Source organism: Diospyros lotus, chromosome 8 (assembly GCF_014633365.1).
Source record: "Diospyros lotus cultivar Yz01 chromosome 8, ASM1463336v1, whole genome shotgun sequence".
Lineage (NCBI taxonomy): Eukaryota > Viridiplantae > Streptophyta > Magnoliopsida > Ericales > Ebenaceae > Diospyros > Diospyros lotus.
Genome location: NC_068345.1, coordinates 7,935,871 through 7,951,798, shown reverse-complemented (window position 1 = coordinate 7,951,798; position 15,928 = coordinate 7,935,871). Strand labels below are relative to the sequence as shown.

Here is a 15,928-nt window from a genome sequence, read left to right as displayed (position 1 = left end):
CCCTGCTTCTCCCTTCAATTCCAAATAATAATTATCGAAATTATTGGCTGAGGATCACTCACTTGCTATGCCTTCCAGTTCACAATTGCCTGGCCTCGAATTCGCTTTAACTTATGGCAAGTCAGTCACAGCACCTGCAACGCACCGATCGACAGCTTCACTGTCTGTTCGCTCCAATCACGATCACTACTAGTCGCAAACCTCTTACCAATGACAACCTAGCCAGTGATGCATCAAAGCTTCCTCCTTCCCCTAGTTCTACCCAATCACCGATCGTAATTTGACAATGGCCGCGACACCCACTACACCACCGTGAGGAACCCACTGCACAATCGCCAGAAACCAACTGCAATTGACTCGGCCGTATCACCCACTTCCTTGCCCGACCAAACCACGATCGCCAAAAACCCGCTGCACAACCGCGATTGCTTGGAACTCTTGCACCAATTGCAACCAACTAGCCGTTCGCGTCAACCTCTGGTCACCCACTCCAATCGCCCGACCAAACTGCGTCACCCACTCCAGTCACAACCTACTGGTCGTCCGCATCAACCTCCGATGTACTCGAGATCACCTCAGGACATCCACACTCTTCGTCTGCTACAATCACGAACGCCTGTTGGTTCGCGTCACCTTCGACATACTATCGCCTCTCATGAACGACCGTCCATTCGCGTTGCCTCCAGTGTGCTCGTCGATCAACCCACCTCTGTCCAGCTACCTAGACCGTCGGCTCTATTGCGATTAATAGAGGTCGTCAACTCCACTATGTATCGACGACGGGAATTATAACCGACAAAAAAAATAAAAATAACCAACTCACTTACAACTTCCAGAGAACGATTGAATTTTCAATCTAGGAACGATTGGCTCTGATACCATTTGTCACATTCCTAGGGTTACCTAGGGTTGTGATTGGAATTGGGGGAAGAAATCAGAATGTTAGAATTGGAGGGAGAGAAATCGACAGAAAAGGGAGGGAGAATTAGCGAAGAAACAAAAGAGGGATAGAGAGAATTAGGAATATAGAATTTTCATTTCAATACATATGATATCCATCCTCTTCCAATTGGCCTTTTTATAGGCAAAGCTAACTGTTTAACTGATTTCTAATAGCATCCATGTGCTCCTAACAAATTACAAAATATCTCTAACAAACTATTATACCCTATTACAATAATGCCCCTCTATTGCTCCTAGGGTCATGATAATCCCCTTCATAATTACATCTCTTACAAGATTCTTTGACCAAATTTCTGCACATTTGTTGGCAATTTGGATACAATTCAAGTCCCCACCAACATCCAAGAGACACTCAAATACCCCTCATAGAAGTCAACAATTCTGGATGAGATGTGTGCCTTAGAGAATAATTAGACTTGGGAGATCACTAATCTGCCTTCAAGGAAAAACCCGATTGGATGCAAATGAATTTTCACAGTTAAGTATAAGGAAGACAGGAGTATTGATAGGTATAAAGCTCGCCTTGTTGCAAAAGGGTTCATACAGTCTTATAATATTTATGGTATTGACTACCAAAAGACCTTTGCTCATGTGGCTAAACTCAATACTATTCAGATTCTCCTGTCCATAATAGCAAACCTAGACTGCCCACTATTTCAACTTGATGTAAACAGGGGCGGAGCTACATAGAGCCAAGGGTAGGCAATTGCCCACCCTTCAATTTGAAAAATTCTCAGTATACATGTATAATTTATTATTTTTTTAATTTTTTCTAAGCACCAAGCCACCAGCCACTCTGTAATTACCCACCCTTCAATTTTTAATGAGTAATGCTACATTCCCCCTTTGTGCTACCTTCTAAGCTACCCATAATTTTTTAATATTTCCCCCCTTCCCCCACTTACTCTCTCTCACTCCCCCCTTCCCCCTTTGCGCTACCTTCTAGGCTACCCATAAATTTTTTAATATTTCCCCCACTTACTCTCTCTTACACTCTCTCCCTCTCAACTCTTCCCCCACTTACTCTCTCTCACAGACTCTCCCCCCCCCCCCCCCCCCTTCCCCCTTTGCGCTACCTTCTAGGCTACCCATAAATTTTTTAATATTTCCCCCACTTACTCTCTCTCACACTCTCTCCCTCTCAACTCTTCCCCCACTTACTCTCTCTCACAGACTCTCCCCCCCCCCCCCCCCCCAAACTATCTCTTCCTCTTGGCTAACTATTTTTCCCCTCCCTCGCTTGCCTCCCCAATTAATTAAACACATCTAATTAACTCTCCTCTTTTATCTTAATAATTAAACATGTTAAATTAATTAAATATTTAAATTATAAGATTTGTCAATTACATATTTGAAATTATGTTGATTTTTTTATTTAAATTTAATTTTCAATATATTTTTTATTATTATATTATTTTAATTTTTTTGTGTTATTTTTTTTTTTTTGCCCACCCTACCTAAAATTCCTGGCTCCGCTCCTGGATGTGAATAATGCATTCTTAAATGGTGAGTTAGAAGAAGAAGTATATATGAAGATTCCACCAAGTTTTGAGACACAGACTACAAACAAACAAGTGTGCAAGTTAGAAAGATTGCTATATGATCTCAAACAGTCACCAAGAGCGTGGTTTGAGAGGTTTACAAGAGTGGTGAAGCTTCACGGCTACTCCCAAGGTCAAATCAACCACACACTATTTGTGAAGAGGTCTCTTAAAGGTAAAACATCCATCTTAATTGTATACATTGATGATATCATTCTCATTAGTGATTTCACAGAAGAAATGGTTGGTCTAAAGAGAATGCTTGCCACGGAGTTTGAGATCAAAGACTTAGGAAATCTTCGGTATTTCCTAGAAATGGAAGTGGCTTAGATCTAGCACTGGAATCTCTGTATCTTAGAGAAAATATGTCTTGGATCTATTAGAGGAGTGTGGGATGCTAGGGTGTAAGCCTGCTAGGAACCCAATTGAAGCCACCACCAAGCTCGAAAAAAGAGAGAGGTGCTCCAGTGGATAAGGGTCGATATCAAAGGTTAGTTGGTAGACTTATACATCTTTCTCACACCAAACCAAACATTGGGTTTTTAGTTAGTGTTGTGAGCCAATTCATGAGCAATCTAAGGGAAAAACATATGGAGGCAGTTTACAGAATCTTGAGATAGTTGAAACTAACTCCCGGTAAAGGTCTTTTCTTCAAGAAAGGCTCCAACTAAGAAGTAGAAATCTATAGTGATACAGACTAGGCTAGTTCAATCACAGATCGAATGTCAACATCCGGGTACTGCACCTATGTGTGGGGAAACCTTGTCACTTGAAGAAGCATGAGACAATTAGAAGTCTCCAAGAGTAGTACAGAAGCAGAATTTCATGCCATGACACATCGTATATGTGAAAAGATTTGAATAAAAAGACTACTTGAAGTCAAGACCGAAGGTCTTATGAAACTCTTTTGTGACAATCAATCAACCATTAGTATTGCCAAGAACCTTGTGCACCATAACAGGACTAAACATATGGAAATTGATCGTCACTTCATCAAAGAGAAACTTGAAGAGAATGTCATCAAGATAGTCTATACACCAACAAGTTCTCAGGTTACAGATATCCTAACAAAAGCCTTGCCACAAAAATGCTTTGAAGATCTAAGTTTCAAGCTTGGGATGAACAATATCGTAACCCCAACTTGAGGGGGAGGGCAGATTTATGGATATTTCAGCATTAATGCCACAAATCTTCTCTATTTAGGGAATGTACAGTTAGTCAATCTTCTCTGTTTTCCTTATTTCCTTTTTGGTTGATTGATGATTTGTAGGAGATTCAAATCAGTTAGGGATTAGATGAGATTCGTTGCTTGTATATATATGTATCCATGATGTACGGCTATTTGTAAGAAAAGAAATCATCTTTTTCTTCACATATCTTGCAAACTGTATGTATACTCTCAATAACATAGCTTGGTGGTCAAGTGGATATAACTGTGGCCATCCTTGCAGCATTTTGCAAACAAAAAGGCAGAACCCTGATCAACTTGAAATGAATAGCTGTATTTGTTTAGCAACAATTAAAAGAAATAACACATGGGAATGCACAAAATGCACAGGGAGGGAGGGGGTAATAAAATTTAAGCTTAAAAATACAAAATCACTAGTCATTTAGAATATATAGATATGGATGACCCTATTTTTCTTACCAGAAGGCTGTTGACTGACGAGAAAAGGACTGAGGTAGGCCCATGAATAAATACATCAAATATATGCAGAGCTAACACGAGTTTAAAAAAAAAAAGTGTAATTGTATTCAGAGAAAATGAAAGTATAATGTTCCTATTAGTTTACAAGTTGACCTTTTTTTAAAAAAAATCCCTTAAAGCATGGCCACATTTGAAAACACACACACAGCCACGGTAACTGACTAATTGGAGAAATAGGATTGATTAGTTGCTTTGAGCATTGAGCAGACAATTTATAAAGCTTTAACAATCTTAACTTTCTAATCAGATTTGCCCTTAATTTTGCATTCTAAATTCAATTAAGAAGCATTGGTCAGCAATGCAGCTGAGGCTAAAAAGGGGAACAAGGCTATAAGAAATCGAAAAGACATGGTAAGGATGCAGTTAAGGGAATCACATGGAAAAGAGAACTTTAAGTTGATTCCAAGTTCATGATCATGACCAGGATGCCCCACTGTAAGGACTTTGGGAGGGATCAAAGTACCACATATTATGGGAAACATTTTGAAATATAAGCCGCTAAAAATGTTTACCTCAAATAAAGCAAGCTCATCAAGGGCAGCAAGGGACTCCTTGGTCTCCAAATAGGGAAACATCTTCAATAGAGGAGCTAAATTTCTCTCAGCCTGGTAAATTTTCCCAGAGGCCAAATAAATTGGAGTATTGTTGGAAAAGCCCATACCCCTCAGCATCATACCAACCTATGCTGACAAAGAAAAACATAAAAACATAAAGAGTTGTTATCTGACAGGATCATAGGGTTTAAGTGAGAGAGAGAGTGTCAACACCATAAGCTGTCCTTTTTTCTTGCATAAGAAAAAGAAAGCCAACAAAGTAGCAATTGAGACAACATAGTTACTAAGACTAACCTTCCATTGTCCATTTCCTCAAATGATTTTTAGAAAAAAGAAAAACAGAACCCAAAGTCAAAATACCTTATTTGAGTACCGAAAACTAACCTCCAAAGGGGTCATAGGGCATTTTCCATTGATCCGATTGAGACCAGGTGCAATGAGATGTGCTTTGCGTTTGAACTTCGCTCCCCAACCCTTTTCCCTTATAGCATCCATTTCCTTTTTTTCTGCCTCACCTCCGTCATACAAACAGCATGAGAAGGCAACCATGTCCTATACATTGAATATTAATTACTCCTTTACAAGGTTTATACTCCAATCCAAATATTACATAACATATAATGGTGACTCTGAATAAAACTCCATGATGCAAATCAGTACCTCCTCAAATCGAAGGTGGATGGAGACATACTTCCCACCATTACTTGAGCTCTTATCTATCATTTGATTGATTATTTTCTTTGCAAGTGTGGAAATTGGAAGAGAGAATCTCAGCGCTTCATAATTGGCTAGGCATCTTAAGAATTGAATATCAGGTGGAACATTCATTGCCAATCTGTTTGCAAATGGAGCAATACGAATAACTCTGCATCAAAATATAATTATTAGGAAGATCAATTACGTGCAATAAAATCACAAACTTCAGTTATTATAAAATAGATGGAAGTTCCCAAAACTCTGAGGTTAGGATTGACTAGTAAAATTTTAACAAATAGAAGAGTGGTCCACATGCAGAAGCCAATTCATGAGCAACTTAAATGAGATGTATAAAATATTTTGTTAATTCATATTTATCAGCATATGCGTAGGACAGCTTTAGTTCTCAGAAAACCAAAACGGCAATCACTATTCAAGCATCAGGCTTTTATTTTAATTTATTTTTCAGTTGGCAGGGAATGACAGCATACATTTGGAAAGCATAAATTAGACAAAAATAATTTTAAAATGCATGAAAATATTCACAAACCTACATTCCTTGTAAGATAACTCCCTCAAATCCCACATCAGATGGGAATCGTTTTTTCAAAAGAACCAATTATAGGTAGGAATAGAAAAACCAAATGAGGTTGTTGTCTATAAATAGCCTCCTAGTATAGGGTTGTGATGTACCCATACTTAAGTAGATACAGTTATGTAAAAGAAGGTGTAACCAGATTATTATGTTGTTGTGAGATAAAAAAGTTTCAGTTTTGTACATTCAAAAATTGTAATTTGATTGATTTGTGGATCACAAGGATTGAAGACACAGGTATATTGAGAGACTAAACCACATTAATTTTCCGTATCATCTTTCTCTAGATTTGTGTATAATTTCTCTAATTAATTAGATCCTAGAATAATCGGTACAAGAGCTACAAGGTTTTTCCCTAACAAATGGTACGGGAGCAGTTGGTTCGCCTTCTGGGATTAAGTAGCTATTGTTCAAGAGAGTAACAGAAATTATGCAGAAACAGAGAAGAAAAGAGTTAAAAGAGGGAGTGAACTACTATAATCATGATCAGCTAAGGGTTATTTTGCAAGGAAAAATCCTTGGCTAACATTATTTGGGGATTAGAGGAAGAATAAAGTTGACGGGAAGAATGAGAGTTGAGATACAGTCAACTGTAGGGAGAAATGATGTGCAAGAATGAAAAGTTGACCATCAAATGACTTTTGACCAACTTAGGAAAGCAGGCAGGTTAAAACTCAAGTAAGCATCTAACTTTAAAGTCGGATTTGGGAGACTAAATGAAGAGATAATTAGCTTACTTTGATATGTTATTAGGCATAATGAAGGATTGTAATGGCACAAAATTTATTAATTTTGATTAAAATTAGTGAAAGTAGATTAAGCGCTTAATGAATGGGGCTGATTATGCAAGATTAGTGAAGCTCCAGCTATGATAAGTGTTGAGGATATAATCACAAATTAAAGAAGATAAACGGCTGAAAAAGAAGAAAGAAGAGCTTATAAAGATGCAGCTATCAGTTCCTAAAAATTAGAAGAAGATGAAGCCTCTTCTTATCCAAAAGAATAGGAGAAAATTTAGGAAATTTATTTCTACTTATCTGTTGTTGTATTTGTATTTTAAATTCCTAAATTTTAGGAGTTTTTCTTCTATTTAAGTTTGTAATTTGTATCTTTGAGTAAGGTAGATTTAATTGTTTGGGATTCACCCTGATTTCCTTAAGAGTGTTAATCTCTAAAACTCTTTAAGGTTTTTACTTTTGTTAAAATGTTGTCTAGAGTATAGGTTAAATAAGATCAGTTATGGCAGTGTTTTTTGAGGGCCAATGAGGTATTAAATAGAAGTTGTAACCTAAACTGTAATTAGTGATAAGTTGGGGGTGTAAACTGTAAATATTTGAAAGTCTTCATTGGGTTCTGCCTCCTATTATAAATAGAGGGCAAGGGGATAGATTTTACTATTCTATTCTATTGTACCAAGTGAACATTCATTTAGAAAGAAAGGCTAGTGTTCAAGACTGCCTTGTAATCTTGGAGAGTGAGTGTTGATTGTACTCGAAGAATAGGAGGTTTTTTCTCAAGCTGTTGTACTGATCATCCTTGGCAATAAGAAGACTGCTCTTGGGGTGTTTGAAGGCTAGATGTAGGGTTGCTTTAAAGCAATCCGAACCAGGATATATCTTGCGCCTATTGCTTGGTTTGTGTCTTGATTGTTTCTGTTTTTTCTTTCATTTAAATTCTGTTCTTTCTTTTTGTCTTGTGTTTTCTGTTGGTTGGATTGATTTCGGGTGAGGAGTTGAGAGAATTGGCATTAGGAATCATTGATTGAGTTGTCAAGAGTGCTCCTAAACATAACAGATTGGTATCAACAGTGTTCTAAAACGCGCTAGGCGTTAGTCGGGCGCCCGACTAGGGCCTAGCGCCTAGGGCGCCTAGGCAGGGACTAGGCGGGGCCTAGAAATTTTTATTTATTTATTTATTTTAAACATTTTGATGTTATTTTTAAGTAAATTAAAGTTGAAACAAGTGAAACAATGAAATTAAGCTTGAGAAAATAAATTATTGTTTGCCAAGAACCAACAATAACAAGATGCAGCAACAAGAAGTTGTTATAAATATTAAATAACATTAACAAATATTAAAATATAAATAACATTTAACTTGTTTGCTCACAAGTTACAAATATTAAAATATTTAAAACAATAATAAATATTTAAATAACAAATTCACACATTAATAAATATTAACATAAATAATAAATTAACTAACAAAAAGAAAAAAAAGGCAAGGCAATAGCAAGCAGCAAGCGCGAGCGCTTGCTGCTTGCTTATTGCTTACCGCAGGGTGAGGAAGACGAGAGAGAAAGCTAGAAGGTAGAGTGCAATGAAGGTCGGCGGCGGCGGCGGTGGCGGCAGCGTGAGACGAAAAGGCTAACAGAAATGGAAAGCGGCGACGGCGACTCCGCAAGAGACAGCAGCAGCGTGCGATGAGAGAGGCTTTGACAGAAAGGGCAAGCGGCAACGGCGACTCGACAAGAGACAGGCGGCGGTGGTGTGCAAGAGAGAGAAGAGGAAATCAACAAGGTAAGGGGAAACAAAAACCCTAATCGGCCAGGCGATTCACGCGGTTAGGCGGCCGCCTTGGCCGACTAGGCGCCGCCCGGTACCAATTAGCCGGGCCGGCGCCTAAGAGGGCCGATTAGGCCATAATTGCGGCAGTCTGTGTCCGCCTAGCGCCTCGGCGCCGCCTAGGCCGAGTTTTCGAACACTGGGTATCAGAGCCAAGAACCCTTTCAAGAATTGCCAAGAACCCTAGAAATCTTTAGTTTTAATCCCTGTTATGGCTTCCGCACCTTCTTCCGCTAGGTATGACATAGAGAAGTTTGATGGATCAAATGACTTCGGTCTATGAAAAATTAAAATGAGGGCGCTGTTGGGAAACTTGGGATTAGAAGAAGCTTTAGAGGCAGAACAAAAACTGCCCAAGAATGCCTTAGAAGAACAGAAAAAGGATTACAGTGAGCGTTGGAAAGAAATCAACAAGAAGGCCTATAATACTCTAATTCTAAGTTTAGGAGATAAAGTTCTTAGGGAAGTTTTAAGGATGGAAACGGCTGAGGCTTTATGGTCTAAATCAGAGAGTCTTTACATGACAAAAACCCTGTAAAATAGGCTGTATTTAAAAGCAAAGTTTTTCACATTCAAAATGCAAGAAGGACAGAAACTGAATAATCACATAGATGAGTTCAATAAAATATGTCTTGATTTAGAGAACATAGATATTAACTATGATGAGGAAGAAGCCCTTGTATTATTGCATTCTTTGCCAAAAACATATGAAACCTTTGTTGATATATTAAAACATGGTAGGGAAAAGTTATCCCTAGAAGATGTTTTTGGAGCATTAAACTCTAAGGAGTTGCAGCAGAAATTAGAAGGAACAGGTTCCGCTGGTGATGTTTTGACAGCAAGAAGCAGACCTGAGAAAAGAGAGTTTAAATCAAAGGGGAAGTCAAGAAGCAAGTCTAAGAATGGCAAGAAACAGTTTAAGTGTTATCACTGTCATGAGGAGGGCCACTTCAAGAGAAACTGCCCAAATAGGAAGAAAGAAACCCAGGAAGAAACCAACCCCGAATGCTCAAGCACCATGTGTGGCTTTGGCTATGAGAGTGCGGATGTCCTATAGTTTTTTTTTCTAGGTATGCAGTAAAAATAGCATAGGTCCTAGGGTTAGGGTGTTCTTCGCATAGGAAAAGGGTATTTACCCATAGAGTCATGGTGGAGGGGGGAATGGTTTGTCTAGGCATCAAAGTAAGGTTAAGGGAATTTGGAGATGGGAGAAATTAGGAAGCATGGTGGAGCTATTCCAGATTATTAAGAAGTTGTAAAATATATCCCTGTTGTAATAGAAAGCCTAATGTCCTTAGGAATAATTAGATAGTGAGAATTGAAGTCCTAAGAGTTGCAAGGATCTCTTAGAGAGATGGTAGCAACCCTCAAGAATGAAGGTTATGTGGTGCATGCTTACATTTATATGTGGATAAGATGCAGCCACTAAAGGATAGCCTATGATAAGGTTAGGCTGTGTCATTTGTTGAGGATGGCTCACAATGGTGAGCAAGGACTAGGAAAGGTATCTAAGGCTAGGGATATTAGGAGAGGGGAAATTTTGCAGGTGTATAGGAATAGAAACCAGGTAGTTTGACTAGGTCTCCAGATGTAGAAGTCTCCAAAATCAGTAAATCCCATTAGAAATCAGTTTCTAGGATGTTTTGGGAACATATCTAAGCCTTGTCTCATGGTGGAGCTAGGTGAGGTGAACCTAGTGAAGATGGTGTGTTCCTAAGGAATTCCCAAACGTATATGAGCTTGCTGGAATTTAGGAAGATTGCTGGAAATTGCTTCTGGTGTGAAGGGTTAGGTGTGTAGAGTTGTGTAATAGGTATACCTAGGTCTCCTAAAGATAGGGTTCTTACCTATGAGGGAAAACTCTACTAATAGGACATGGAATTAGTTGATTCCAAGGGCAAAGGATGGAATCTGGGATGCTGTGTAAAGAAAACAGCAAAGAGAAACCTTTGGGAATGTCCTGAACTAACCTATGAACCAGGATATAGCAATAGGGAAATCTGGAAAATGTTTTGATCAGATTCATTGTGTAAGCTTGGGCTGAATTGTGAGAGGGAGGAAGCTAGTGTTTAAGATAGTTTTGGCTCTTGCAGTGAGGGTCCTTGTAAACAATGAGGGGAAAAGGGTGTGTGCAAGTGTTGTCTTGTATGGTGTAGTCCATGTTGATCAAAATCAGGATTAAGCAAGGAAAGGGAAATAGAATCATCTTGCAGGAAATGAGCAAGGGAATAGAAGGTTTAGAGTGCTGCCTAGGATGGGTAGTGATAGGTCTTAAGTTAGGCTCCAGTGAGGTATGGAATGCTGGGTTTAAGAAGCTTATGCACTGCCTTGAGTGCTAAGGATAGACTGGGATATAGAACCTGTTGTATAAGAAAAGGTGATGCACTCATGTCCAAATGAATGGCATGGAGCCATGTAAATTTGGGGAGAGGCTTGGACTTAGGTGAAATATCCCTTAGGTTAAAGGGGTGGAGTGCTGTTGCAGTGTCTATTTGTAAATTAACGAAGTGCTGGGAAATGGGAAAAGTCTAGGGAAATGGCTAGACATGGCCATTGGTTATAGCAGCACATGAAGGCTTAATTTGGATCAAATAGGTGTCACTAATCAGCTAGTATCCATGAAAAATTAAGAGAGAAAAGTGATCTTATAGAGTAGCCCAAGGGATTAGAGGTTAGAGGGAAAGGTAAGCAAGGTTTATTGCTTAGAAGGTTTCTCTATGAGTTAAGTAATTCCTAAGCCAAACTATTATAAGAATTGGAGTCTCTTATGATGGTCCAAGGGGTTAAAATTGAGTGCATAGGAGTAGCTGTGTCAATTTCAATGGTATGCCTAGGAAGAGTAAGGCAGCTTCATTGATAGTTATCCAATGGGAATCTCAAGGTGTAGCTGAGGTGGTAATTCAGTGTTTGAGATTGTTGGAAGGAGGAGAAGCTGGAATGATAAGGCATAGAGGTTGGAATAAGAATAGGACAGCTTATGGCAGCCTAGGTTACCCTAGTCTTAAGCATATCTTGGTAGACTGATAGGTAGAGATGAGCAGTTCTGATTGTTTGAAGCAAACATTAGAGAAAGTCAGTGATAAATCCTAAAGGCCGGTTTTGGGAGCTAGGAGGAAGTCTAGTAAAGTTAAGGCCAATCCGGGTAAGGTTCACTATGTTGTGATGCTGTATAAAATGTTTGGACACTTTGGATTAATGAGTAACATCATGTATGGATTTGGTTTATGGTAGAGTGTGCCTAGCTGGAAGTTATGCATTTAGGGTGTATATGTTGCATTTTGTATGCAGCAGGAACCCTAAAATATAGTCTAGGTAGGAGGAATTGAAACAGCCAATGGGCAGTCCATTTGGCTTAGTCTTTAGTCCCACCATGGAGTATATCAATCATATTGATGTTAGGAAAAGTTACTCATTAGGAAGACCCCTGAGGAGGTAGATAATATCTAATGAGAGTTGCAGGTTTAGTTATTGCAGCTGATTTTATCCAAAGGTGATCCATTGTTATGTTTTACAGCATTGATTTGTTTCTTTGATGTGTTTGTGTTCTTTGAGTGATCAGGTGCAGCAGGAAGAACCCATGAGAGCAAGTCAAGTTCATCTATTGGAAGGCCAAGACTTGATGGATGAAGGTTGAAGTATACTCAAGACAATGGTGGAGAATTGTTAAAATGTTGTCTAGAGTATAGGTTAAATAAGATCAGTTATGGCAGTGTTTTTTGAGGGCCAATGAGGTATTAAATAGAAGTTGTAACCCAAACTGTAATTAGTGATAAGTTGGGGGTGTAAACTGTAAATATTTGAAAGTCTTCATTGGGGTTCTGCCTCCTATTATAAATAGAGGGCAAGGGGATAGATTTTACTATTCTATTCTATTGTACCGAGTGAACATTCATTTAGAAAGAAAGGCTAGTGTTCAAGACTGCCTTGTAATCTTGGAGAGTGAGTGTTGATTGTACTCGAAGAATAGGAGGTTTTTTCTCAAGCTGTTGTACTGATCATCCTTGGTAATAAGAAGACTGCTCTTGGGGTGTTTGAAGGCTAGATGTAGGATTGCTTTAAAGCAATCCAAACCAGGATATATCTTGCGCCTATTGTTTGGTTTGTGTCTTGATTGTTTCTGTTTTTCTTTCATTTAAATTCTATTCTTGCTTTCTGTCTTGTGTTTTCTGTTGGTTGGATTGATTTCGGGTGAGGAGTTGAGAGAATTGGCATTAGGAATCATTGATTGAGTTGTCAAGAGTGCTCCTAAACATAACAACTTTGTTAATGGTATAAGAGCCACCGATCTGGTGACTGATTCCTTTTTCCGTTTTTTCCTTTCTCCTTTCACAACAAACCTGCAGCTTGATGGCTGGTTCTTCAACCTCTAGCAAAAGTTCATCATGTTGTCCTACAACCTCTCAGATTATGCCGTCACTCATTACACCGATGGCTTCTAATCAACATAACCTTCAAATCACCCAACATCGCCTCAATGGGACGAATTACCGGGAATGGTCGCAATCAGTTTTATTAGTTATGAAGGGCAGAGAAAATGTTAATTGAGAATTATTCCATGTATCTTGAAGATAAAGCTTAATTGATTAGGAAGTTGATAAGTTCTCTGGATGCATGTATTAAGTCTCTTAGGAATTTGAGTTATTATTAATGTTCTAGTCTACATTCATAGCACTAATATATTACGTTACTAGTATAAATGGCTTTGTAACTCTCATTTGAATGCAATGGAAAGATGTTTATGTTTTAACAGTGAATTCTGGAAGAGTCATATTTTCTCATTTTTGCTTGGTGTATTTGCCAGCATATTTCATCTTTAATTGACAAGTGGTATCAGAGCTGTATTCTTGAGGGATCTGTTCATTTAACTCCAAAATGTCTTCAAGTGAGCAGATTGGGTCTGGTCCTCCAAGGTTTGATGGCAACAACTACCATTTATGGGCTTTCAAGATGGAAGCATATCTCAAAGCCCTCAATCTATGGGAATTAGTGGAGCTTGATTCTAATCCACCTCCTCTACCTGCAAATCCTACTCTCAATCAAATTAAAATTCATGATGAGGCAAAGCAAAGGAAACCAAAAGCTTTGACCTGCATTCACCAGGCTGTCTCTGAGGCAGTTTTCACAAGAATTATCAATATTAAGTCTCCAAAGGAAGTGTGGGACAAACTGAAGCTGGAATTTGAAGGCAATGACAGAGTGAAGTCTGTCAATTTAAGAACTTTAAGGAGGGAATTTGATCTCATGAAAATGAAGGAAGGAGAAAGTGTTAAAGAATATACTTCAAGGCTACATGATGTGGCAAACAAGATCAGATTTTTGGGCCAAGATTTTCCAGATGAAAATATTATTGAAAAAATTCTTGTCAGCCTACCAATGAAGTATGAATCAAAGATTTCAGCCATCGAAGAGTCTATTGATCCCAAGATTCTTGGTATTTCAGAACTGATCAGTAGGCTCTATGCCTTTGAAAAAAGGCTAAGCATTAGAAATGAAGAAGATGATGTCGAAGGAGCATTCCAAGCAAGGCACAAAGGCAAGCAAGACAAAAGATATGGCAAGAAACCTGCAAAAAGAAGTTCAGACAAAGGGAAAGGCGTGCAGATTTCTGCAGATTCAGACACAAAGTCAAGCTATCCACCATGCAAACATTGCACTAGAACAAACCACAAAGAGGAAGATTGCAGATACAAAGGCAAGCCTCCCATTCAATGTAGGTTTTGCAACAAGGTGGGCCATTTTGAAAAACATTGCAGACTGAAAAAAGCTCAAGGCAAAGGAGGGGCAACTCAACAAGCAAATATCACAAGAGAAGAAGAAGATGAGCCCGAAGCAAAGGTATTTCTTGCCTCTCAATTATCTGAAACTGATTCTCATACATGGCTGGTTGATAGTGGTTGCACAAGTCATATGGCAAAGAAGGAGAGTCTATTTCATAGCCTGGACAAGTCTGTAAAGATCAAAGTCAGACTTGGAAATGGTCAATTTGTTGAAGCTGCTGGAAGGGGAACTATTTTGGTTCAAACCAAGGTTGGTCCAAGATATATTAATCAGGTTCTTTATGTCCCCTCACTCTCTCATAACCTCCTAAGTGTGCCTCAAATGCTAGTGAATGGTTATTCGATTCTTTTCAAAGGAAATACATGTTACATCTATGATAAAGAAGGCTCTATAACTGCAAGGATGCCTATGATCAACAAGTCCTTCATGTTAAATTTTAATATCCAAAAGGAAGATGCATGTAATGTAACTGTTGATGAATCCAAGTTGTGGCATTGTAGATTTGGTCATTTTCACTATAATGCTCTTTCTAAATTATGTAAGGAAGGCATGGCAAGAAATATGCCAGATGTAATGATCCCAAATGAAGTGTGTGGGGTTTGTCAAATGGGGAAGCAACACAGACTTCCATTTCCTGCTGAAGCCACATGGAGAGCAAAGAACAGGCTTGAACTCATTCACAGTGACCTTTGTGGTCCCATGAAGAAGGAATCCTTGAACAAGAATAAATACTTTGTCCTTTTTGTGGATGATTACACTCGGAGTACCTGGATCTATTTCATCAAAAGTAAGTCACAAGTTTTTGATGTTTTCAAGAAGTTCTAAAGGATGGTGGAAGCACAAAGTGGTTGCAAGATCAAGGCTCTCAGATCTGACAACGGTCTTGAGTTTAACTCCACAGAATTTAAAGAATTCTGCAGCAAGTATGGTATTTCGCATCAACTCACAACTCCATATACCCCACAATAGAATGGTGTAGTGGAGAGGAAGAATAGAGTTGTCATGGAGATGGTAAGGTGTATGTTGGTTGAAAAGAAGCTCCCAAATGAATTCTGGGCAGAAGCTGCTTACACAGCAATTTATCTTATAAACAGACTTCCTACTTCAGCCTTAAAGGGAGTTACACCTGTTGAAGCATGGACAGGTCATAAACCTTCAGTAAAGCATGTGAGGATCTTTGGTTCTGGATGTTATGTTCATGTGCCAGCAATCAAGAGATCCAAATTAGATCAAAAGTCTCGACCTGGGATACTCCTAGGTTATGCTCCTATGACTAAAGGTTACAAAGTCTATGATGTGCAAGAAGGAAAGGTCCTTATCACTAGAGATTTGGTGATTGATGAAGGCTCGTATTGGAGTTTTGATGAGAATGAACTAAAGCCACATAAAGATATCATTTCTGAACCCACTCAGGAATTGCAATTTCAACAGCAAAGCAATGAAGATGCAGATGCCAAAGATGAATTTGATAGGCAAGATGAACCATTAAAGCAAAAAACCAGAAGTCTTGTTGATATATATGAGAGCTG

The 15,928-nt window shown here is 38.7% G+C and overlaps 1 protein-coding gene across 2 annotated transcripts in view; it reads right to left on the bottom strand.

Moving 5' to 3' along the window:
* The window catches only part of LOC127808332 (O-fucosyltransferase 10-like), a 47,987-nt gene that overhangs the window by 5,596 nt on the left and 26,463 nt on the right, over positions 1-15,928 (bottom strand). For both annotated transcript variants that reach the window (XM_052346833.1, XM_052346834.1), the window contains 3 exons: positions 5,427-5,631; positions 5,151-5,318; positions 4,725-4,892 (listed from right to left, as the gene is read on the bottom strand). In XM_052346833.1, coding sequence (XP_052202793.1) covers positions 4,725-4,892; positions 5,151-5,318; positions 5,427-5,631 — 541 coding nt within the window. The remainder of the gene's footprint in view (positions 1-4,724; positions 4,893-5,150; positions 5,319-5,426; positions 5,632-15,928) is intronic.